A 27,049-nucleotide genomic window follows, 5' to 3' on the forward strand; every position below is an offset into this window, starting at 1 on the left:
ATATGATCAGCACAAGCAGCAACAACACAGATATTCCATCTCCCAAATCCACACTACATACTATACAGTATGTATTAATTTTCAGATTCTTTTAACAATATGCCTACGCCTGAAGTCAGCATACATTTTTTGCTCTTTTGTTTTTTCCCCCATGATCTGCTCATTTTCCTAGCATTCGGTGCTTTTGTAACATAACATGCATGTTAGTTCAACAAGTTTAAGAGCAAAATTCACTGATTTATTGGGAGTCTTATCTAATCTAGTCTAGCTAATCTCATATTGTCACTTCCTAAACAAATACTCTCACACGTAGCACAATATAAAGTATGGACCAGAGCACAAAACCTGATGAAGAGCAGTGAACCTCAGCTTCTCTGGAGAGCTGTGAAGATTCACCGAGGTCTTTGGCTGCCAACAGGGACAGGAAAATGCTGAGTAGACAGTTAGACAAGTTAAATTATGACACAATAACACAGTGAATAAAGTTTTGGAAGGTTTTCTTTTTTCCTTTTCTTTCAAAGTAACACAGAAGACTGAAAAAAAAATCACAGAGTTGAGATATGAGAGTACAGATGTAGGGTAGAAAGACACAAACCAGTGTCAGATTGTAGCCTTACATACACCTTTAGCTATGTCAGCCTATTATAAGGGTACTTCAGCTTCGAGCCATCCATCTGTCCATCAAACCATCTATCCATGTTCTCCTGCGTGTCCAGTTAAGGGCTCCAAGCTGGTTTTCACCACTGTAAAAAAGATTTTTGCAAAACATTTTTTTCCATCCATAAGTCAAAATTTCAGGTTATTTATTTATTTATTTTGCAGAAACAGTCTTCCATAAGGGAGGGACGCTATCAAGATTCACAGATAAACTGTGTGTAACATGTAACATAACATAACATTAGACAACATATATTTGAAAATGTCTAAATTAAATCCTGAATTATTTGTGAAAGTACATGCATATGGGGGGAAAACAGCTTTCAGCTTAAATTTAAATTTAAGCTGAAAGGTCTCGATTTGCACAGCAATAATAATAATAATCAGGAAATTGAATTTTCAATTTACTTCTATTTATATTGCACCAGTTGCCTCAAGACACTTTATATTGTAAGGTAGGGACCCTACAATAATACCAATAATACAGACAAAAAAGAGAAAACCCCAACAATCAGATGGTTATGTGATTAGCAAGCCCTTTGGCAAAAGTGAGAAGGAAAAACTCAGTTTCAACAGGAAGAAACTTCTAGCAGAACCAAGATCAGGGAGGGCAAGCCTTCTGCGGTGACTGGTTGGAGGTGATGAGGTTTTCATTGATCTGTTAATCCTAGCGTTTAATCTATCATATCCTGATTATTGTCAGGGTTCCTGGGTCGTTGACCCAGTGATTTCAGTTTGTTCATGTTCAGTTTAGTTCGCCACATTAATGTTCTCACTTCCTGTTTTTTCCCCGTGTCAGCTTGTCTTCCGTGTCATTAGTCAGATTATGTTCAGCCCTGTACTCGCCTGTTTCCAATCATTGTCATCATTCAACCTGTATATTTAAGGTCCTCGGTTTCACCAGTTCTCTGTCGTGTCATTGATGTTGATGTTCATGTCGTCCCTCCGTCTGTATGTTCAGTCTTTCAGCCAGCCAGCCAGCCACTCCATCGTTCCTGCTTTGGTCATTCACCCTCCAATAAATCCTCTTCACTTCTGCACCGTGAGTCCAGCGTTTGGGTCATCTCTTCCACGCCTCCACACACAACCTCTGACAATTATCAAAACTATGGGAAAGTGTTAAAGATCCTGCCACACTCCTCAACTGACTCTCATTATTATTTCCATATTTAATTAGTCTGTGTTTACATGACATCAGTGACATTAAAATGCTGTAATTTGGAGAATAACGGGGGAATATTTATTTATAAACACTCTACACGCACAGGAATCTTGTGAAAATGCAAATACATAATTACAATAAATTAAAACAACTGTGAAGATGATCAAAAGAGAGGCTGAGTACTTTAAAAAAAAGAAGAAGAAAACATTTGGTAAAAGAGGCCAGTGTACAAAGTAGTGACCTTCCTCTGATTCTCTTCTCTGTCTTTCCAGCTGAGATCTCTCCTCTGCCTGATCTCTGGCACACATCAGCTGAGTTGTCCCTTGCAAGCCTCCTGTCACACAAAATAAATTGCCTTCGCAGTGAATGGGTCAAAACAACACAGAGATGTCATTATTTCACTGCAATTGATCATACCTTGGGAAACACAAGTCAATAGTTTCTATAATTGCAATGTCTCCAGCCCCTCAGAGGTTCTTCCATGAGGGCTCCTTTGCTTCTTTTCATCTTCACACTGATTACGGCTTTCATGTTTGCCACCTTTGAAAATTATGACAAACATAACACCATGATATGCATCTTTGAAAATATATGTTTTATTACTGGGAGGAGGGTTTGCATGATAGATTGAAATCTGATACTTCACTTTAAATACACGTCAGGCTTAGATGCCTATTAACATTTTAGATGGGCTGCCATCTTCAGTAAAGTAAGTAATAAGAAAAGCACAGCTAGTGAATATCAGCAGTGAATTCAGGCTAACATATTTATTGGAGTAGGCTATGGAAACTGGGAAGGTATTGCTATTGTCAAATGCATTCATCTTACAATTGACATAAAGACTTTTTTATCTGGCCCTCTACAAAAGGCGCTTGAACTGAAAGGACTGCATTATGACATTTTGTTCCTCTGATCATTTTATGGCAATTAAATAATAGAGAAATGTCACTAAATGGGGATAAAATAAGTCAATAAACCTCTCAGTCACTTATTTGATTCTTCTCTTTGTCTGCTCATCTATCTAGCCATATATGCATTCAGTACAATGAGACCCCTGTGCTCTGCCAATAATTTCTATCTTTGGCACTCTTATTTAAAAACTATTGACATCTGAGATCAATGTTCTGTGTCAATCAAACCTAGCTGTTGCTCTTACTGAAAACAACCCACATCATCATTTATTGATCATTACCAGACATTTCATTTGCAAAACTTGTGATATGTGTACCCAGAGATGGGCAGTAACCGAAAGACGGCAGTGATGTGTACCAGAGATGGGCAGTAACTTGTTACAAGTAAAGTGTTACTCTAATCTGATTACTTTTCTCAAGTAACAAGTAATCTAAGGGATTACTATTACAAAAAGTAATTCGATTACTGTTACTTTCCAGTAAGCATGCTGTGTTACCGTGTTACTAAACCGTGATTTTGTTTGTGAGACTGTCTCGTGCAACGTCCGTGGCAGCAACAGACACGTGTACATCAACAATGGATAATATGGAGTGTGGGAGAGAGTACGACCATGTAGCGGTAAAAGCGTGGAAGTACTGAAATTACTTTGAGTGTGATTCTGTAAAAAGTGACAAAAAAACAATAGTGTCCACTGTACACGCTGCGTGGGAAGAAAACTTCTTTCTACAGTGAAAAATTAAACTTCAAATCTGAGCAAGCACCTAGCACGCTGCCACGGGAATGTGAAATTCACAGAGTAACCCCCGGATCCCCCCACTGACATGATCACTGTGGCACCAGGCAAACCTCCGCATGCTCCACTCCTGCTAAACAGGTGAAAATAGATTTAAGAGAGACAGGACTTAGTGCCGCTGAATCTTTGATTTTATTTAGTTTTTGCTGTGTTTTACTTGCATCTATTTGAAAGATTGAGTGTAAACAAAAAAATTATTTTATTTTATATGCTGGAATATGCAGAAAATAGGTTTAAATGTTAAACAAATGTCTTCAAGTCAGAGAATGTTGCATATAATTACATTTTTGCTTAATGCAATGTGCATAAAATGAAAAGATTAAAACTAATAAAACAATTTTTAAAAAGAAACTTTTCCATTTGATTACATTTTATATGATGGATTATGCATAAAAAATAGAATTGGGCTGAAAGGTCTATTGCTTTATTAAGTATTCAGGTTGTATATCATGTTTTTAAAAAGTAACTAATTACTTCTGAAAGTAAGAAATCAGCATGGTAATGGGATTACTTTTTTGGAGATATAATCAGTCATAAGTAACTAATTACTTTTTTCAAGTAACTTGAACAACACTGCCTGTACCTATAAAAAACAATATGGTCCTAAGAGTACAATTTGTGAACAATAAAAATAATCATTAGTTGCAACCCCAGATGCATGTGAAATGTACAGTTTAGATTTATTATTAGTGATTAGGCCTGTTTTATTTGCCCCTTGCTGTGACGCTATATCACATACTTAAATCCACAAACTTCTGTTACAGCACATTCATAAGCTCAGAGTCACGCTGTGGTAAACCAACAGTATATAGCAAAATGAAAAATGGTGGCCCTGTGCAGACAACAATGGAAAAGTGTGCTGAGATTCACATGGAGTTTAATGAAAGTGAAGTCCTGCAGTGTGGAGTCAGCCAAGCCTTCTGTCAGGCCTCACTTGTTCAGACACCACAGGCAAAAATGTGCTGTCTCCATGAGCAAGCATTCCCTATCTTTGCAGATCAAAACACTGATGGATTTTAATACATTGCTCGGTGTTTGATTTTACTTTTCATTTTCTGCAGTTGTGCAAATTCAATCTGTATCCTATACAGTTAAAGCACATACAAAATACAAAGACACACATAAAACACAGGCTCTATGCACATCATCACATTCTAATATCTTAATAAAAACAAACAGAATAAGTATGTAATTTAGTCACACCTGCACACAAAGACACATTCACATGCTGCATTGTGTCAGTATCATCAGTCCCTAATGTAACCATCTGCTCCACTCTGTATTTCTTTTATGCATAAAATGCTAACCAACTCTTGGCAAAGAGCCCTCACTCACCATCTCACATGCATCACAGTAAATTAATGGGTTACCTGAGAGAAACATGAATAGAATTTCGTAGGTCTAATGGGAAATTAAAAAAATGGCTAACAACCCTGAATCAGCCAAACTAATCGGGAGTGCTGCTGTGATATTCTGGACCTTGCCAGAACCGCACCTAAACTGCCAAATCGGCACAATGGTTCCATAAAAAACAGACCTAATAAGCAGTAAAGCAGTTTGAATAAGAAAAAAGTATCCTCTAAAGTCAATACTATTGGTCCATTATCGTATATATATTTTTTCTTTAAATGAGTCTACATGCATTTAAATGTGTCATTTAAGATTTGAGCCAAGCTACTTTGAAATCAGATTCAAAAGTCTCTGTGTTCAACGTGTTTACTCACTGCAGCATGCACACAGATCTTTAATACCACCCAAATGACAATAACACAATTTCTTTCAAAACTAAAAATCAACATGTATATATTTCCTACCATCAGTCAATTAAATGAAAAGAGTCAAACAAACAATAAAGAGATCCAATTAAAAGCGTTTTATTCTCTATTGCCAGTGTCGTATGTAGCTGGGCTGCAGTGTTGCACTTGGAAATGTTTTTTTGAATTATCAGGAAACTAATTAATCTGTGGCTGAAAATATTCTTCCACAAATGTTTTTTTATTTAATCCAGCTTGAGTAAAACCTGTGATACCCAGCTGTTTAGATACATTATTAAGGTATAAAGAAATAAATGTCTAAAATTGAAATACATTTTAAGAATTTTTCTTAAAAGCAAGCTGGTTTGAGACAGAAGTTTTTAAAGACTTTTGTGGAAATCACCTTTCAGCTCCTGGACAGTCTGAGGTGCAACCTGGTGGCGCTGGATGGATGGAAACATTTCCCAGAGGTGCTCTATTTGATTTAGTACAAGCAAGCATTGGGGCAGGGGGCGGGACATGGGGCAGTCAATGGTGTCAATTCCTTCATGAATTGATACTACTGAAGGACACAGTCTCACATTAGGCTAGGATTGTTTTACATCAAGAGGAACCACTGTATCAGCGCAGGGTCTGACACTGTGCCCAAGGATTTCATAGCAATACCTAATGGCAATCAGAGTGCCAGTGCCTAGCCTGAAGAGGTAAATCATGGTAAATGGTAAATGGGCTGGTTCTTATATAGCGCTTTTCTACTCTGAGCACACAAAGCGCTTAAGCACAGAGCACCAGTGGTGGATCTGCCAATTATGGTATTTGATGGCAAATGCCATATGATCTCCATGGTTCAGGCATGAGCACAGGGCTCGTAGAGAATGTCAGGCCCTCAGGCCACTCTAATGAACTATGTTTCCGATTCCTGGAGGTTATTTTCTAGTGCTTGTCCTGTTCCTCTCTGCAAAAAGGACTCAATACCAGACATGCTGATGAGTTAACAACCTTCTATGACCCTCTCCAGCTCTCCTAGAGTAATTGTCAGTCTCCTTGAATCTCCTCCATGCTCTTAACACTGTGCTTGGAGACACAGCAAACCTTTTGGCAATGGCATGTGCCATCCTGGAAGAGTTACATTACCTGTGCATCCTCAGTGGGGTCCAGGTATTGCCTCGTGCTAACTGTGGTAACACAGACCCTAGCCCAAAGGAAAATTAGGGGGGTTAAAACAGTCAACATAAATAAAGAAGGAAAAATTGTCAGTGGCCTCTACTTAATTGACTTGATGCTATATTCTGTTTATTTATTTTGAGCAGTATATATGTATCATGTGTCTTGATGTATGCTCAATCATCCAGGTAAGTAAATCCCAAAAGTTTGATTCTGTTCATGTGGACATAGCGTTTCCAATGGGAATGCGACATCCGGATGAACAGAATCAATTTTTGGGGGTATATGTATCACACATACACAATTGCAGAGATCTACAATATATCATAATACAGTTTATATGTGTAATATTCAGCTTCGTATTGCAGTCTTGTGAATTTTGTTACTTATATAATACTTACATTTTCAACTTTCTAGTTCAGAAATGAGCAGCAAATAAACAACCTTTGATCAGTTATTCATCATAATTCTTATGAAAACTGATTTGAAGGAGAGAGTTGCTAATTCAAAGGTGTCGACATCAACACCTTCAATTCCCTCTCTTACACCTCCTTTGACTTCACCTCTTCTATAAGCCAACATGGTTTAATCTAAAACACAAGCCTCAGGTTACAAAAGTCACTCTACATCTTGTCAGGACAATATTTTCACTGCCTCCTTTTCCCAGTGGCGATGACCTTCCTGCGTCTCTCTGATCTGTGCAGCAAAGACACCCAGCCCACATTGACAGGACTGCGAAAGGCAGCCAGGCATATCTTAATCCATTCTAGCTCTGCTCTGCTTCGGCCTGCGCTGTCTGAGGTGCTGCTGGAGTTTTCTCTGCACATACGAAGGGTTTTTGCAACCAGCTGGTCCATTAGTCCGAATGGAAGATGCTAGTACAGGCTGGGGAGTTTTAGACAGCTGACAGAAACAGAAGTATTCTGTCGTTTCATGTTATGCAGCTAAACCTACTGATTTTCTTAGACCTTTCCCTCCTGAAATATTCAGGCTGTATTTGTAGAAGTATGTGCACTTTTTCAATTTCTCTCCATGTTAATGCTCTTTTGTTAAATTATTCATTGGTTATAAAATGTGCCAACATGCTCATTGTAGGCAACAGTGTTAAGAGCAGAAAACTCATTTACGTCTCAGATACTAAACACTTTTGAAAAGGGGTTCACATCACATTAAGTCTGCACGCTGCTGTTAAAGTAACTTCAAATGTATCTGCTTGCAATTCGAGATTTTTTCTTTTTTCGTGATAATGTTAAGTTAAATCTACTTGTTGAATCCGAGTACATAAATTGAAACTGAATTGCTTTAAAATTGCTTTAAGAACACACAAAGGTGTGTTTCCATAAATAGCCACATGGCTTTCACTTACCACACCATCACAATGTTTTGCCAAGCACACTTCAGCATAACAGCTCTAGACTGTTGCATTTTATATAACTCTTCTTCTATTGAGGTTAAACAAGAGGATAGAGAGCTTTCACTTGAAAGTGACGGCTAAAGGTTTGTATAATCCTGTATGCTGCTGGTGGTGGGCTAGTCTTTGTGTCTCTCTGGTTGTCCTCACAGATGGAGAGGAGTGCCCCAGGTAAGTGGAGACCAAGCCAAGGATATGAAACAGGAATGACCAGACTCCCACCGGAAGACAGCAGAGGAACTGAGGGATTGTGGGATTTCTGCAACAATAGATAATTAGTCAGGAACATCTGCTGGAGGAAGTTCCCCTGTACCTCATGGGCAGCAGATCTTAAATCAGTCATTGGCTTAGAGTCAAAAATTTGTATCTTCAGCTATTTACTTTGATAAATTGTTTTTATTAATCACCAAGGTCACCTGTAAACTTCCATATGGCTGTGAGGAGGTGGTACATGAATGTCCAATCCCAGTGTAGTAAACCATTAGTCTAGCATCAAACCAAGTAAAAATAAGCATGCTTTTGTAGTTTTCTTTTTTGTGTGAGCTTTGACAAGGCTCATTGATTTAATTTTAAAGTTTATTCTCTCATTTCAGTCTTAATAGTCTGAGAATGGCTTAATTTTCAATGTACTTTTAATATGCAGACATTCATCTGCATGTTTCATCAAATGGAAAAGAAGAGGATTTACACTTTCAGTTTTACCTCTTAGGAATAAATCATATAAACCGAGATAGTTGCAACAGAACATGGAAAATATATCAAAAGATATCAAAATAAAATGTACTATGTGGCAACATATCTCAAGTTTGGGACCAGGGTAAAAAAGGCTCTGGAAAATGGAGAATCTGGAAACATGTTTGTGCAAAAGACAGAAAATTGAAAATCAATATTTGCTTCTCCTGCCACCTGGGCCCTCAGGTGGCAGGACATTAAAAACAAGTATGATTCTGTCATAGAAATCACAGGCTCAGGAACACCAGAAATCACGACAATGATAAGTCATAAACCCATAAATTATCGTCAGTGAACACAGCTCACTGTGCCATCCACAAATGCAAATCAAAGCACTGTCATGCAAAGAAGAAGACATATCTGGATGTGATCCAACAGTGCCAGCTTCTTCTCTGGGAAAAAGCTCATTTAAGCAGACTGAAGCAAAGAGGAAAACTGTTTTGTGGCCAGACAAATTTAAATGTGAAATTCTTTACTGAAAAATTGATACTGGATCTGGTTTAAAGAGGAGTGGGACCATCCAGCTTGTTATCAACACTCAGTTCAAAAGAGAAAACCTCTGATGTTATGGGGGTATATTAGTCCTATGGAATTGGTAGTTTGCACATCAATGTTGAAAGACATATATAAGGTTTAGAGCCACATATGCTCTCATCCAGAGATGTATTTTTCAGGAATGTCCTTTAAATCAATGTTAAAGGACATACTGCATCTATATCTGCAACATACCTTGTAGAAGTCTGGATCTGGGCTCTAAATTGGCCTGTCTGTAGTCCAGTTTAGCACCAACTAAAAACATTTGGAGCATCATGAAATGAAAAATACAACAGAAAAAAACCCAGAATGATTTAGCAGTTAGAATCCTATACTAGGCAAGAATAGAAAAACATTTCTCTCCCAATGTCCACCTGCTGCTGATTTCAGTTTCCAGATGTTTTCAGATTGTTTTTAAAATAAGTCAAAGTGACCATTTTTCTTAAAACGATGCATTGTCTCACTTTAAATGTTTAATATGGTAAATGGCCTGTATTTGTATAGCGCTTTACTAGTCCCTAAGGACCCCAAAGCGCTTTACACATCCAGTCATCCACCCATTCACACACTGGTGATGGCAAGCTACACTGTAGCCACAGCCACCCTGGGGCGCACTGACAGAGGCGAGGCTGCACCAGTAGGCAACAGGTGAAGTGTCTTGCCCAAGGACACCACGACCGAGACTGTCCGAGCCGGGGCTCGAACCAGCAACCTTCCGATTACAAGGCGAACTGCCAACTCTTGAGCCATGTATTTTATGTTCTATTAATAACAAAATATCTGTTTGGGAGATTTATTTATTTACATTTTATACAACATCCCGCCTTTTTTGAAATTTATGTTTTAGCTTGACTTTGATTATAATTCCATGATTATGTCTTGAAAAGCCAAGCTCCAAATTATTTCTGTGGGTATGTCTGCAAAAAACTTTCACAGCAATCCATCCAATAGCTGTGAAGATGCTTCATGAAAAAACAAAATGACACAACGTCACCAAAGCTAGATGATTTTATCCTTAGTGGACTTTGAATTTCTGTACATAATTTAAAAGAAATGAATCTTAACATTTATACTAGTTGTAATAATGATCGTTCTCTGGACTAAAACCCCTGGGTTACACAAAACACAATCCAGCTTCATCTTAGAGACAAAGGCAATGGACCACTGACCTAATAAGTGAAAGATTTTTATTAGCATCATCTTCTGGTCCCCTCAATCATCAAATTCCTCGTTGAGACTCCACCTGCTCCTGCAGTGTAACCTGATCATTAGCAAAAAAAAAATGGATTCTGTCTCGAGCATCAAGAAATGAGGTAAATAAATAAATAAATGAGCAGGTACATATCACGAAATGGGGCCAAGGAGAAAAAAGGCAGTTAGAAATCCATCAGAATGTCATTTTGTATGTCTCTGCTTCTCTTTCTCTGCCCATCCAGTTAGATGTCAGCTCATTGCAGGCCTCGCTCCCATTAACCCTTTAGGAGACTGCCGGTGAGGTTGAACGTTTCACCTTCCTATCAAGTCCCCTTCCCCACCGCCTGTTTACAACCACCCACCCGTCCTCTTCTTCTCTACCTACTTTTTGTCTGTCTGAGTAAGTTCTACAAAAGATAATTTCCTTTTCAAATTACAGCAGGCCTTCTCACTGACCCGAGGGCATTGTGATAATGCAGTGTGGGAGCTGAGAGGGTCTCTGATGAGAAGCAAGAGCAAATGCACTGGCCAGCACTAATGTCTTGTCAACACCATACTTGGAAACGACGCCTATAGGACACAGCACAGCTTCAGACTTGCTGAGAACAGTGGTTCAGAATTCTCTACAGCATTTTGGGTAACATAAAAACTACATATGATTAGCTGACACTTGGTTTGCTCAGAAACCTGCTGCTAGCGCATTCAAAAGTACAGTACATGCTGCTGTAAATAACCAGAAAAAGAAAAGAAAAAAAAACTAAACAGAATGTGTGAATGACTTGCCGAAACAGCTCACGGGCTGTGTTGCGATTCATGGGCTAATCGCTTCTCAGTGTACTCAGGCATGAGAAACACAGAGAGAAGGAGGTGTCAGGTACAGCAAGGAATACTTTGATATTAGAATTCAAGGCATCTACGTCTTGCCTTGAGCAGGATAATCCCATTATGCCTCAGGTCACAGCAGTGCACACACAGAGAGGGGCGAAACTCATTTCAAAATAAACTGCTTACAGTTGACAAGAATAACACAAAACAGACGTCAGAAATAACATCAAACTCTGACCAAAACTGAATTAGAACATCCAATTTACGGTAGAAAAACACCCCTAATATTGAAAACAGAGACTAGTACAATTAGATTTTAAAAAACAGCAAAGTTTTTCCAGTTAGACTTTTACAGTTCATCTTGGCTGTTTTCAAGATCGAGCAGTTTTTCATTACAGTCTGTCAGCTTTCATTATGAAATGAGAAAACCTAATTTTGCTGGGTGTATCTGACAGTTTTTCAAACTAATTCATCCTGTCAAGATAAAGCCTGGGCAAACCCAGCAGATGGTGTTTGTGTAACTGAGAGCTTTGTTTTCAGTGAGCACATTTTGCATAGTGCAAGACCCCGCTTGATTTAGATCTAAATATGCACTGTCTTTTGTTTCTCTTTTTTATGAGTAGGAAAATTAGATTTGTATATTTTTTCAGTTTGTTTGTTTGATTAGATAAGCCCAAAACACGAGCAAATTGGTTTAGTGCTCTTCAATTATTTAGATTTATTATTTTATTACATTTAGATGTTACCAAAGGGGAGGGGGGTACCAATGGGAAGCTGCTACTCTGAGATAAGGTTTACCTGAAATTTAGGTCTAATAATGGCCTGCCAATAAAAATAGGATTGGCGAGTCAGTCTCATCCACTGCCAATAAGACGTGTGCATCTCCCTGACCACAGCTAGAAATGCCATTTTACTGACATTATTTTCTACTGCAGATGGCTGACCAGGGAATTTATTCCTGGGAGGAGTTATGGGAGGATTTTAATCAACAGCTTCAGAGGCATCAGTCTGTAAAAATTGCAATGAAACTAGCTATAAGCTAATAACCTACACACTATAACACACCTCAAAGAATTCCATTAGCAGGAGATACACTGGAGAAGTTTAATGTGCAGGATGATTCAAAAGCAATTTCTGAGCTATTTTTCTTCCTGATAAGAAAAAAAATAGGGAGGAGGTTTAATAATTTGACAGGAAAATTGCAGCATTTAAAGACAATTCAGCACAAAATTGAAATGTTATTGGCTGTAGGAATATATTTACCCAACAGATATGAGAGTGGCACCAGAGATGTTCAGTTTATTTTCAAACAAATGTTCAAACTGGTTACCAGTATCACTAACTGATGTCACCTGGTTCCAAAGATTAATACTCTCATCTCAGCTATGATGTACATTCATTATTCACTCAATTAAAATTTTTTAAAAGCACATAAACCAAATCCAGTACATTTATAGTAATTGTACAGCCCAGATTATAAACTTAACAGGTTAAAACAGCAAAGGTTTTGTACAGACCAGCATCATCCCTGTGCTGGAAAAACTGGCATGCTAATCAGACCAGTCTGGCTCCACAGTAGGGGTGTCAGAAACACTTGTGATGACTTGGCAAAAACATTTAGTGTGATGTGTTTTGTCCAGTGCATTCCAGTGCAATGCAATATCAAAAAGCAAAGTTGCTACATTGACAACTCAAGCAAGGATGCATTCCTTCTATCACGCCAGATTTCTACTTGCAGTTGTCATTAAAAATATCCTGTGATTCCTGTCATGGTAATTTTACAGTTGCAAAATTACTTTACTGTTGTGGATGCAAAAAAAGCAAACAGACTCAGGGAAACTTTTAAAGACTTTAATGCTAAAACTTGGGTTTAAAGATGATCGATGGCGTAGGGAGCTGTAGAAAGCGTGACTGCTGGATGGAGAGCATAGTTTTGGGAAATGAGGAGAGAAATGGAAACCAGTCTCTGTCTTGGTTTTGGAATTTAGCTTGGAATGGCAGTGGAATATGGAGGGAGGCTAACCAAAGGTTGGTTGTATATGCAAAGCAGGTAGGGCAGACCATCAGGCAAGGGTAAACCTGGCTAGAACAAAGTACTTTATAAAGAACAAAACATAAAACTAGAACCAAAACCTTGAAACAACTGATACACCTGAGGTTGATAAAATGATCTGGTGAAGGGTGGGTGACAAGGTGCAAGGTGACAATGTAAGACGAATGGAACTACAGGACACAGAGCAGAGGTAGGAGGGGGTTGCTGGGAAAAACGCAGGAGACATGGCATAGGCCATGTCATTCTCAAACTTTCTCATAAAGTGCTATCTATTGTGCTATCGCTTTCTTTATTTATAACTTTTTTTGTATTTATAGTAACTATGGGAAGCAATTATGTCTTGCAGTTGTCTTCAGGTATAACTATTTTATCCTGGTGTTTTCCCATTCCCTCTATCAGTCGCACTCTCACTAGCTCTCTCTCTCTCCCATCTCCCTGCTGGTGGCTATCTATCCAGAGAAATTCCTAGATTATCATTTCATCTCTCTCTCTACTATGAAAAATCCTTAAAGGAGACACACACACACACACAAACACACACACACTCTCTCTCTCTCTCTGTCACACACACACACACACACACACACACACACACACACACACACACACACACTAAAAGGTTAAAGGTGAAAGGAGAATGAGAGACTGCTTCTAGCTGACAAAAAGTCTATAAAATCTCAAATAACCCATTGTTACCACACAAGTATGCAGAAAAGCATCTCTGGATGCACAATCTTGAACCTTGAATGCCACTCCTGTCAACTAAGAACAGGAAACTGAGGCTACAATTTTTACAGGCTCACATGTTACATGTTTGATGTCAACAACCTGAAAGCATGGATCTGTCTTACCTTGTATCAATAGTTTAATATAATGTGGAGGGGTTAATACTTTGGTCCCCGTCATACCAACTGAGCATAATTTAAACATCACAGGGTACCTGAGTATTGTGGCTGACCATGCCCATCCCTTTATAACCACAGTGTGATTGTTGCTTCCTGCTGGATAATATGGCATGTCAAAAATTATTTCGTGCTGGCTTCTTGATGTTGACAGTGCGTTCACTGAACTTGAATGGCCTTGACAGTCAACAAATCTCAGTCCAACAGAGCATCATTGAGATGTGGTGGATTTGTGAAATTCAGATGAGCAGCTAAAACTTGTGATATGGATCAAAATGACTGTTTTCCACACCGTGCTAAATCTACGCCACAAAGAATTAAAGCAGTTCTGAAAGGAAAACAAATGCATCCAGGTACTAAAAACTGTGTAACTAATGAACTGGCAGGTAAGTGTAGTCCTTTTATTTTCTAGTTTCTAGTAAGTTTTTTGACTTTGTAGTTCTTTAGATTTAACAATTAGCTGTAGCTCAGGAGGTAGAGCAGGTCATATACTCATTCAATCCCTGGCTCCCCCAGTCTGCAGGCCAAATATCCTAAAAATGCTCTCTGATGCATCCATTGGTGTATGAATGTGTGTGAATGTTAGAAAGTAAGCACTAAAAAGCATAGAAGAAAGTACTTGTGTGAATGGATGAATGTGGCATGTTGTAAAAAGCGCTTTGAGTGCTCCAGGAGAGTAGAAAATAACTGTACAAGAAGCAGTCCATTTAACAACAGTAATTGTTTACTCGTTGTTTGCATGTCTGCCTGCTTGGGTCCTTATATATCGAAAGCTAAGAAATATATTCGATGATATACTACTCATTCAGAGTTGTAAAGCAAAATCAATTTTGTAGTTCTACAAGATCTTTCTGATATAATGTTACTAAACAAACAAATGTTTAATCACACTAGTGCCCAATTAGAGCTGATTGCGATAAAGTCTGGAGTGAGGGCCACAGCAGTTTCAAGTTTTTTTGAAGTTTTTGAAGTTATTTAACTTCAGAAATACAGAAGTAAATGACAAAATTGTCAAACAGCCAGACCTCAGCTTTGCACTGTGGTTTCCAAACACAAAAACTGTATTTCCATTCAACTTCTGTGAAGGTCTTTTATGGCAAAGCAACAAAACCCAGAGGAGCAATGGTATGAAAAGATCTTTCATTATTAATAGAATATTAGCCCGCATAAAGGTGAATGACTGAAGGATTGTGTTTCAGCACTGCAGGGGCTGTAAGTGCACAGAGGTTAATTCTCTGATCCAAGGGTAGATTTGTATCATTGTTTGTAGATAGAAAGGGTTTTCCAGGGGAACGGATTCATGTCTTCTCCCTCTTTTCCTTGGAGCACTGTGTTAGATTGCCTGGTCTGATTAATCTTAATGAATTATGCAAATAGCCTTTATCTCAAATGATTTAGCAATGTTTCTGTATTGTTTTATTAATGCACTTATGAATTACTCTGTATAATCACATAGCTTTTCCTCAGCCATTCACTGTTTGTAATTCATCGCCAGGTCTTTATTAAATCCATGGTGGTCTCCAGTGAATTGCATGCAGGAATGAGAAATTAGTCATTACTGTAATTTAATGATTTCTAACCAAACAAGAGGCAACCTGGATCGCTTAACCATAGCAAACCTTCTCATTTCTCCCCTTCAGCATCAGTCCCTGGGGTCTGGTCTTTGGGAGCAAGCTTTTTAAATTTTTTGCTTAATTAATTGTGTTTAGTATAAGAAGCATTCTGTGGCAAATGTACCGCTTCACTTACAGATGGAAATTGACTTAGAAAATATGAAATTCCCCATAAAGTGAGGGTTTGTTTTGAGTCTAGACTGAAGCTTTTTCTTTTTTTCTCTCTTTTGCAATCTCTGGATTTATGAAAGTGTAGCACAAAGTAATGTTTGATTTAAAAAAAAAAAAAATTTTTTTACAGAAAGAAATTACTAAAATGCCATTTTTGCACAGATTATATGATATTTTCCTAGAGTCATAAACATGACACCTATAGAGGAAATATACATTATAATTTATTTTATTATCATATCAGAAAAGGGTGGCACATAATATACTGTGATTTCCTGTCCCTAAGGTATACATCACATGCAGGTGAACTATAATTGCATCCCTAACGTTCTTATGACTTCGCAAAGAAACCCAGTTCTAACCAATTGTCATGATAGAGCTTCCCGTCCATCAGTTACTATAATAACTATATTATATGTGTCAAGATGAACGGACGTTTTATTTGATCTTGAACTCCACTGATTCAAATGGCTACGTCATTAGGGCTAAATAATCCTGTGCCTTTTACTGATTGTCTTCCAACCTCCTGTTGTACACTCCTCAGTCTAATTCCCTCAGAAGCTTTATTTTACTACACATAGTAACAAGGATTTTGGATTTATAACAGAAAAAGCCTCATGGGATCTCAAAAAACAAGTAAATAAGTCCTATAATTTGATTGTGATGGGTAGCATTAATTTAATGCAATAAACCAAGGATGACACCAACATCTACTTTGGGAAATGAACCAAATAGGATTAAGGTTGTTTAGGGTAAGAGATAATTATCTCCCTGGACCAGATTTCAGATACTTTTTTTTAAGTCTGTTAATTTTGAGAAGAACGTTGCAATGAGATTTCACCCATTTGTATTTTTGAACATGGCCTACTTTTGCATTTGCTGATTTTCAGATTTCAAATCCACCATGAACACAACCTTGATTAGCTGTGAGCTCTCCCCCTCTTCCTGCTTTTTTTGTCAGATTATTTGCTTGACCTGCTAATTTTAAGTCCCAACAGCTCCTGCCTATACAGCACTATGGCCTGGTATGCAAAATGCCTCAACAGAAAGAGAAACTGTAAAAAAATAAAAAATAAAAATCAAACTTTCTTTTTTAAACAGCAATATCCATTAAGTTAGATTTATTGATATAATACTGACATTTGTAATGAATAGTAGTCACCAGGCTTTGAAAACAACAGATACCATTAAAACATTTTGGCAGAACTGAGCTATGTTGACCCTTGGTGAGCTGTAGCGAAACATCTTACATTTTTTTCTTGGTTTCATTGTTGTGGCATTGTCTTTTTGTCTTTCAGAAAGAAGACTTGACATCCTAACAAACTTAAAAAAGACAAAACACTTTAAATTAACAAACAGAAACAGAAGAGATATCTGCTCCATAAGGCTAAAAGGAAGGGAAATGCTTATGATCTCACGAGATCAACACAGATATGCATCAAGAGTCCTGGGGCTCTTTGTGGCAAGAAAATAACACAAAAGTTTCACATCACATGGTTTTGTTTCAAGAGTGATTTTTTTTTCTGTTATCCAGAGTCCTTTAGTCAATATATATCTTCACTGTTGAGATCTCTAGTCCAAAGGAATAAAACTATAATACAAAGAGAGATTTGGTGGGCAGTAGAGTTCAGAGACAGCTACTGTTGATGCTAGATCAAATGTCAGGAATTTGTTTGGATATGTAGTCTTATACAATGCTCCCTGGTCCCTGGTTCATTCACTTGAATGTCCGTGATTGTTGTCCTCATTGGTCCCTGGTTACCACCAATTCTCAAAACACGACATCCAATTGTCCAACGGTGTTGATCAAAGAAACAGTGTCTGGTTTCAAATGAGGTTATCCTTGAAACAGACGACTATCGGGTGACCTAGAGACAGGGAAGAAATAAGAAGTTAGGAAGCAGAAGGAAATACTGCAAATGGGTTGTGTTCTTATTTGACTATTTATGAGGCCAGTTATGGCATAAACTGTTGGTGAAGGTTTGTTTGCTTTAGGTTGGTTGTTTTAAACCTGCCCACTTTCAGGTATTTTTTCACACATTGAAATCTGAGGCATTGTTTGAGGATGGATATCTCAAAAACCAGTGAAGACAAACACTTCACTAGCTTTTCTTACCATAACATTGAATCAGGACTTGTAATTTGGCACACATGCAAATATAAGTGTGCCAAATGAGTATTGGCTCATTAAAATATGAAAAAAGCATGACATTCATAGTCACAAACATGAGGAAAAGGCTATTTCCATTCAACTGCCATGATGGGTTGAGCAAATATGACAGAAAAAAAAACTATCAGTAGATTGCCTACTTGAATTCCAATATAATTGGAAGATGACCTGGGTTACTATATATAACTAAGAAAATTGTCTAAGATGTTCTAGAAATATTTAAAATTAAAATGTTTAAAAAAAAAAATTCTAAATGTTTTAAACATTTGATGATTTGAAACAAACTAACCTATCTATTCATTAAAAAAATCCAAAATACATTTCTGACACTCATGATCACTCATAATCAAAAGGTGAAAATTATCACACAAAAAATACCACACTGCTGCTGTTATAATAAAAGAGCATAATGTTTTTGCTTCGTTATGACTGAGAACTTCTAAAAGTTGCACACATTGACCTTGGAATGCATGTGAATGTTGAGCATAAATAAAACGCTTAATGAACATTAGCATTGGTGATTGCTGATTATTTTAGTAGCAGAGCTTTATGGCCGTGTTTGCCTTTTGATCCAGTACATTAGTCGAGACAAAAATATTTAAATAATTCAAAAAACAATATTCACATTATATACAGATGTTCACAGCACAGATGTTCACAACACAATCACCAGACAGTGTTCTTTGTAGAATTAACTACAAAGTGATGTCTTACATTTTCATCCAGCGCCAGCTTAAATTTCCAATCTGGTAAATAAATTGGGTTATGATGAAATACCTTCAGAAGTAATGCCACTGCTGTGTACCTCAGCTGAGCATGCCTCATTCTAATTACTAAACACCAAGTATCAAACTAGTAAAGAAATTGTTATAATACTTTAATATTAAAGTAAATAGTCGAACTTTAAATATACAAAAGTCAAGCTAGTACTAAAAAAATATCCATTACCATTGCTATCGATTCTTACCATCTGACTCGCCTTGGAATAGTAACTTTTCCATTAAAAAAAAGTTCTTGTTTTGATGCTACATCTTAAGCAATTTATATCTCTTGAAAGTCTGACAGGTTCAAGGTGCTCATTTTCCCAGCATGGTATGTTTATAATTCTAAAACCTGAGCTCTTACAAAAAAATGGCACTCAGTAGTAGTCAGATGTAATGCAGTGTGCATCTTGGTCAATGATTTCCATGCAGACAGAGGGAATATTATTATTCATGATGGCATACAACTGGAATAAGTATTCTCAGATGTTTTCATGAATATTAATATAATGGATTGAAAGATGCAGTTTGTAGCTACTACGCTCACTTTAAGCAAATCTCTAAAAATACTCTGGGAGGTGAATGCTGTTCTTTGTTGGTTTGCCGTTTAAAAAGTAGAACACAAGTGACTCTGTGACTTGGCCTGTGATGCTAGACAGACTTTAATACCAACACAGACACACACACACGCAAACACAGAGACAGACAGGCAGAAAGGTTGATATAAGAACAGGTGTTCCTGTGTGAATATTTGCACTTTAGTGCTATTCAGTTAGAAGTTAGCGGGGTCTCACCAGTTGAATCAATAAGGACCTTACCACACACAATCAGTGTTCTGAGCAAAGCAATCCAAAAGCTGTATTGAAGTGTGATTTTTCTGCTGCTTAGAGCTGCAGCTGATAATACAGAGCTTGCTGTTTGGGGAGCCACAATTTAATTTTCACTTCCATGTGGCAGTCCTCGGGAATCACGGGTGTGAGAGACAATTTGAAAATTAGTAGGTCTTATATTACTTTTGTAGGAAGCTGTAAACGGAGTAGATTCATGGTGTGGCTTAACATGAAGTTAGGTCTGGCGATTTTGTCAACAGTATAAGAGAAAAATTTTGGCACATTATTACTGCTACAGTGTCCTAGTGTGACCTACAGTGAAATGCACAAATACACATGAGGGTAGAATTATTAGCCCCCTATGAAAAGTTCAGTATTTCCAAAGTGCGGTTAAACAGAACAAGGAATTTTTGCAAAAGCTTTTCCAAACATGCTAGTTTTATTTTGGATGTTTAAAAACAACGCACTTCTAGTATGCATAGTATTTCTCCAAGTTGGCCTTGACATTTGATAGCGGTTTGAAGGTCTCTTCTGTTTTCTTGCTCGGCAACCTCCCAGGTAATTTCTGTTCAGGGTTCTCATGATTGTCTTATTTGAGGCTACAGTATTTCTCTCCAGAGTCTTTGAAATCTTTTGCATCAAACCTCCTTCAAGCTTGTTTTCTACTGCACATGTCACGATCCTGGGTCTTATGACCCAGTGTTTTGAGTTTTAGTTCATTTTGATGTTTATAGTATGTTTAAGCTCATTAGGTCTCCTATGTTCATTTGCTTATTAGTTCCCCCTTGTGTTTTCAACCCCTGTGAAGTCTCCCTTGCCCTTCGTGTGTTTCATGTCTGTTGTCTTATGTTGTCATGTCTGCCTCTCATGTTTCCAGTTTCATTTTGAAGAGATCTCGTGTTTTTATATTATGGATTATGTTTTGAGTCCTTTGTGGTACTGTTTCTTGTTTCTCTAGATTTCAGTTATGGTTATCATAGGTTTAGTTCTTTGTCTTTGTAATATGGCTTCCCTGTGTTCAATGTTGTGTCTACTGTGACCTCTTTGTACCATGTTTCTGGTCCCTATAGTCTGTCTTCTCAGTTGCTGTTAAGTTTGCATGTTTAGAGTTCAGTCAGTGTGTTTCCTGTTTTACTTTGAAGGCCCATGTCTCATGTGAGTGTTTCTAGTTTTGCTTCCCTTGTCTCGTCCAGCCTGATTACTCCCAGCTGTGCTCTCCTTCTGTGTCTCATTCCCTCGTTACCCCTCTGTGTATTTAAGCCCTGTGTTTCTCTTTGTCAGTGTTGTAGTCTCCCTCATGCTGTGTGTGATTCTCCCCGTGTCTTCTGGTATGCATTTTAAATTAGCTTTTCCTGGTTTAGTTTTGTATTGCTTGTGTTCTATTTTCCAGCAATAAGGCTGTGCTTTTGAGTTCAAGTTCTGTCCCCGTGAGTTTGCGTTTGGGTCCAATCCCTGCCTGCCACACAGCCGAAACATGACAGCACAGCACTCTTTGAATTTCTTCATGATACTTCTCACTCTAGTTCATGACAATTTAAAATGTTGTGATAATGCCATGTCCTGATTTGTGAGCATCAGCATTTCATTTTCCTCAGGTCTAAACTGATTTATTTTGTTTTTTATTATCATTCCTTCTCAAAGGACACCTTAAACCCTTTCTGCAGTTTTTACACTGTGTAAATTGGAAGATATCCCTCAGTTTTAACTTGATGTTTCAAGCAGTGCGTGTGTACGTGTATCTCCATGGTTGGGGGGGAGGTTATTTTATTTTATGCTTTCTAAAGAAACTACTATAAAATGTTATGTTAAAAGTACAAAAAAGTGGTACATTTTTACAAAAACCTCATCAGTATTTCTGTTTTCAGGCCATCCGTTATTAGATTTGCACTTATTATTATTGTATTGTTAAAAACTAACAAACAAAACAAAAAAAATCTATCTGTTGAATCAGATTACTTAATCCCTTTGCCTGTTTAGTTGTGTTTTACTTCCTGCTTGATTTGCTAGCTGTTCTGTGTCTGGTACTGACTTTAACTTGCCCTGTCTCGTTATGTTCATCATCTTCAGCTGTGTTAGTTCCCCACCCATTACTTCTCCCATTTGTCGTTTGTTGTGTTGTATGTGTAGTTGTGTGTCCTTGTAGTAGAACATTTCCTTTATTGGGATTCCTAGTGTTTTCTGGGTCTGGATTCCCTGTGCTTCTTGTACATTCCAATAAATCTTGGATGTTTGGATTCCGTGGTTTTGCTCTTTGTTCATCCCCAGATGTTAGACTTTGTAATTTCTTGACTTATCAGCATTAAAAGCTTGTTAATATTTTACTCCTGTCTTCTGCATCCTGTATTTGTGCCGGTAAATTACCACCATACACGCACAGTCTTTTCTATGACACATTGCATCCTTATTTATAATAAATTTTTAATTATTACATTTCACTTTATTGCACAGTAACTGTGAAAACCCCACAACTACTTTTATACACTGAAGATGTTTTCTATTGTAAAAGGAAAGTTATAAAAGTAAAAGTACAAACACATTTGTGACTGCAGAAGCAGATTCTAACGGGCATTTGACCTCTTAAAGAACTAGTGACAGAGAGAAAAAGCTTGGACACTAAACAGAGTAAAACCACAGCAAAACAATGTTAGCAGACACAAAAACCTGAAGCCTAGCAAAAGCTTATCAAAGCATTTAGCATTCATTGGTTTCTGGGTGTCATTGTGATGGTTGCTGGGGAGTAAACACAAAGGGGAATCGGCAGAAGTCAGCTCCTTCGGGTTTAGTGCTTAAGTTGCTTCAGGATAAAAGACCACACTTGACTGTTCAACCGCAGGTCAGTCACATTAATAATCTAAGACTCCGCTTTGGATGGATAGCTACTGAAGCACACGTATGCAGAAGCACATTCGTGTATACACTATTGCCATATCCATAAGAATCAGCACATAATTGTTAAGTAACAAAAAGACTAATTCACAGTTCTAGAGTTTTCATTGTGCAAATTACATAGTTGATGTCAGCCTCAATCAATGATTTAAAAAGCAAAACAACTGTCATTAAATGTATTTAGCTCATCTTTCTGAGCTGTCTATTGATTAAACATTTGCTGAGCATTTCCCTGCCTTTTAACTCTAAAAAACAGTTTTATTCTCATGCTTTCGACTGGCAATATAGTTGGGATTCAGTTTCAAGAAAAAACTACCATTGTGTTCATTGATATTTTCTTTTATAGTCATTTTAATCAATTAGAAGATGGTATAGGGTTCCCCGTTGGCAGATGTGTAATGATGAGAGTTTATTTCAGGCCTGGTCGGTGGAAAGAAATTCCAATAAGGTCGCTTGTCATTACTGGACTAGCAGCTTTGGACTAACAGGTTTGTTTTGAGACTAGATATAGTGTGAATAACCAGCATCAGCACTGTTCTGCTTTTCCATTACCTTTCAATGAATTTACCTTTGTGTTGGAGTATAAACCATCTATTTAAAGGAATTTCTCATGCTTATTTCTTTCTTGTTGTTTCAACAATACACATTTTCCGTTATATTTTGGCCAGTAAAACTTATTTTCTCATGTGGATATTGTCTCGGAAAACATTAGATTCCAGCTAGGGTTATTTGTTCTCTCAGCTGAACTGCACCTATAATTTATCTGATACATTGTAGCTAAAATGCATACACTTTACACAGTTATGTTAGAGAGAACAAGAGATATTTTCACTTTTTTTTTTTTACAGGAAAAAAAAAATCTCTCTTGGACAGCTATCAATCAACACACTTCAACACATTCTCTACAAGCGGCACCTGTCAAGTGGAAAGCCTCTCTTTTTGTTTTGTCTTCTGATTGATGAGAAGTGAAAAGCAGGAACAGCCGAGGTTATAATTCCTGACATTACGAGCAGGACCATAACGCTAGCTGCTGCTGGACATGCTGAGAAAGAGGTAACAACTGGAGCTGTCTGAAAAGGGGCCTAGGGAGGTGTTAAGACATCTACTTTACTGATGTGGCTTCATCATAACTGAATTGACACTTCTTTTTAATCGAAGCAACACTGCTGGGCAATAAGTACTGTAGGAGGCATGTACTGCAAAGTCTGTTCTGGACCCTTAATGTTCCAAATATGAAAAATAACTTACAGACTGAAGAGTGTAAACTGAGCTCAGTCTTAAAGCAGTATTGTAAACAACAGTGGGGTTATCTTTTGTTCTCTAAAGCATTTCTGCCCACTGGTTTTGTAAAGACACCGATAAAAGCTGTGAAGCCAAAACAAACTGTAAATTTGCAAGTCCTAAGTTCAAATAAACCAATATGCAGTGTACTGTAAAACCAGGCTATCTCTGACCTTTCCCGTTCTGTACACGGACTTACTTAAATTAATGTAATTATGACTGTTATTGGACTTTTTACACTTTACCCAAATCACGTATTATCTAAAAAATGGAGTGTAAAATATAATAATTTTCACCAGGGTTTATGTCTTTCAACCTAAGTTGTAACCAAGACTTAAAAGGCTTACATTTTGTATCATTGAAATACTATTTTTGGATATGCTCCAGTTTCATTTGTTGGGATTTCTATTCAGAGAGTAATAGACTTCACAGAAACATTTACTGCACCAATGCCACACTTAAGAACCTGAGCTCAGTCCTCAGGAAACCCTCCCTTCATTCCTCAGAATGATGTTAACTGTTGAGATACTCAGGTACAGAGCCCTCTAGCAAACATAAGCCGTCCCTGGCTTGCTCTCTGTGGGAGGTAGCAAGGCCATGAGCATGGAGCGACCCCCGCTGACTCCCTAATCAAAAAAGAGTCGAGGTTCTGACGGGTTCTACTAGCCACCTGGACCCCTGCTCGTCTGTGCCTCTGTTTCTGCTTTCCCATGGCTGTGTGAGAGGGCATGAATTATTAACCCGGCTAAAATAAAAAGCTCTGCTTCATCCCAGCCTCCTGTAGGCATGAATAATGGAAGAGGCAGCTCAACTACAGGCGTTTGGTGAGTCAAACAGTGGACCGTGATGGATGGCTAAGGGCCTACTGTGTCCCCCCTCCTCACCTACCATCCACTTCAGGTCCACCACACCCTCAAACCCAAAACACACTTCCAGATAACCTCTATTAATCTCCAGAAGTGCTCCAGCTTGAGTCCTCCTGGCTCCTTCAGCATATCCCACTCGACAATTTTGCTTCCTGTGGGAATATTTGTTCGTTGTTTGTTTGTCTTTCTCCTGCCATTGCTTGCCTTTGTTTTGCTTCTCTCTTGCACTTTGGAAGTCAAATGCAAGCCTATTCGAAGGCAGGCTGTGATTCAAGCCTCCTCTCACTTAACCTTAATGCAGAAACCTTGAGGATGAGATGGCAACATGGTATACGAATCTGATCAGTCATGCGAAACATTTCGTTCATCAGATGCTGCAGTTTCCATCTTGTATCAGTGACCTCAGTGGTGTACAATCACATTGTCTGTTACAGATACGATAATTGTTTTTTGCTTACAAAGTAGTCAACTATCAACTGACAGTGCAGACTCTCATGATAATTGTATTTCTATATTTATTCTAGTCATATAAAAGATTATATCTGACTTTCAGCCTGTAATGATTTAATTGCTTTGAGTGTGAAATTATGCATGCAGAAAAAAGACAAATGTCTTATTGCATATATTAATGAATATCCAGTAATCATTTTGACACTAAATATTTTGCAGGCTGGCTGTCTTAAAACAAGCTCAACTGTCAACTTGTGATTAAAACCCTGAGCTCATTTCATGATTTAATAATTGTAATTCATCACAAGTGCTATTTAAATATGTCAGATTATCTCTTAAATCCCCCAAAAATTACATTCTGACAGAAAAAGTTTAAAGAAACCAGTTGTGACTAATGTTACAACAATTGGCTCTGATTAAATAAGCATTCCTTTTGAATGTTGCTTAACAGGAGCTAAATATAAAATAAACTAAAGCCATAATAAAATATACAGCATATGCTATATTTATCTCAGGTCATCTCCAAAGTTGTTTAAGAACATGGTGAAGGTTTGGCAGTATCTCTATTTATATGCATTGTTATGATGTAGCTCAGGGAACATATCTCTATATCGGTCCGATAACATACCTATCATCAGTATCTGAATGTGTGATATTCTTCATTTCTTAATTTCACATCTACTATAATGTGTTCAGCATATGTATACACTAATGGAAAACTTTATTAGGTACACCTGTTCAACTCCTTCTTAACACAAATAACTATTCAGTCAATCACATGTAGACATGGTGAAGATGACCTGCTGACATCTTGATGGGAAGAAAAGTGGGACCTTTCTTCCCACTTTTGACTCAAACCAAGCATCAAAAGTACAAAGAAAGTTCATTTAAGTGACTTTGAATGTGACATGGTTTTTGGTGTGAGACAGGCTGTCCTGAGTAATTCAGAAACTGGTGATCTACTGAGATTTTCCTGTACGACCATCACTGGAATTTAGAGTGAATGGTGCAAAAACTAGTAGTAGAACAAATCTCTGAATGTACAACAGCATTGAACCTTGAAGTATGGGGCCTCCATTAGCAGCAGACGACCACATTAATGTTACTCCTGTCAGCTAGGCTACAATTCACACAGAATCACTTAAATTGGACATCTGATATTTAATAATTCTTCTTCTTTATCATTTTCTGCTGAAAAATTCACATGTTAGTACCCATCATTGGATGGCTGCTTCCAAGAGGATTAATATACCTGTCACAAACCTCAAATCATCTCTAACTGGTTTCTGGAAAGTAACTGCACTCAAATGGCTTCCACAATCTTGATCTCAGTCAGCAATGTGCAGCTGACAAATTTGCAGCAACCGTATGATGCTGTTATGCTGATATGGACCAAAATCTCTGAGGAACGTTTCCAGCACCTTGTTAAATCTATGCCACAAAGGCAATAGAGGATCCAGACTGATACCAGCAACATGTACCTTATAAAATATCCAGTCAGTGTACAATACCATGCATTTTTATTGCCTTCTTTACTTGGAACCAAGCGTTTTCCAGAAAGCCTGATTGAGCTTTTCAGTCCAAAACAGTTTTAAAATGGCACCTTTCACTCCATGGCTGACGCAGTTGGATCATATATTACCGTAATTGTCGGGCTATAAGCCACTACTTTTTGCACAAGCTTTGAACCCTGCGGCTTTTAGTCAGGTGCGGCTTTTCTATGGATTGTCCATGATTTTTGTCATATCGTAAGACGATTTGTTTTGTTTGTTCCGCTGTTGTACGGCACTACGTTGCCTGATCGGGGTTCAAGAGTGGTATGTTGGTCACATGTCCGTCTGCCAGGCAACGTAGTGCCGTACAAAGTAGCGCGAAAAACAAACTTCAAAGTAGCGCTACGCGTTCAGCGGGAGGCGTGGATGATGAGC

The 27,049-nt window shown here is 37.9% G+C and overlaps 1 protein-coding gene across 1 annotated transcript in view; it reads right to left on the reverse strand.

The window, feature by feature from the left end:
• Positions 1-13,793: 13,793 nt before the first annotated feature.
• Positions 13,794-27,049, reverse strand: part of tafa3a (TAFA chemokine like family member 3a) — a 111,139-nt gene continuing 97,883 nt past the window's right edge. The window contains exon 5 of the mRNA XM_005942960.3: positions 13,794-17,745. Within this exon, the coding sequence (XP_005943022.1) occupies positions 17,734-17,745 (12 nt within the window). The 3' untranslated portion in view covers positions 13,794-17,733. The remainder of the gene's footprint in view (positions 17,746-27,049) is intronic.

Source organism: Haplochromis burtoni, unplaced genomic scaffold (assembly GCF_018398535.1).
Source record: "Haplochromis burtoni strain Fernald_Lab_line unplaced genomic scaffold, NCSU_Asbu1 Contig_353, whole genome shotgun sequence".
In the NCBI taxonomy this organism is placed as follows: Eukaryota; Metazoa; Chordata; class Actinopteri; order Cichliformes; family Cichlidae; genus Haplochromis; species Haplochromis burtoni.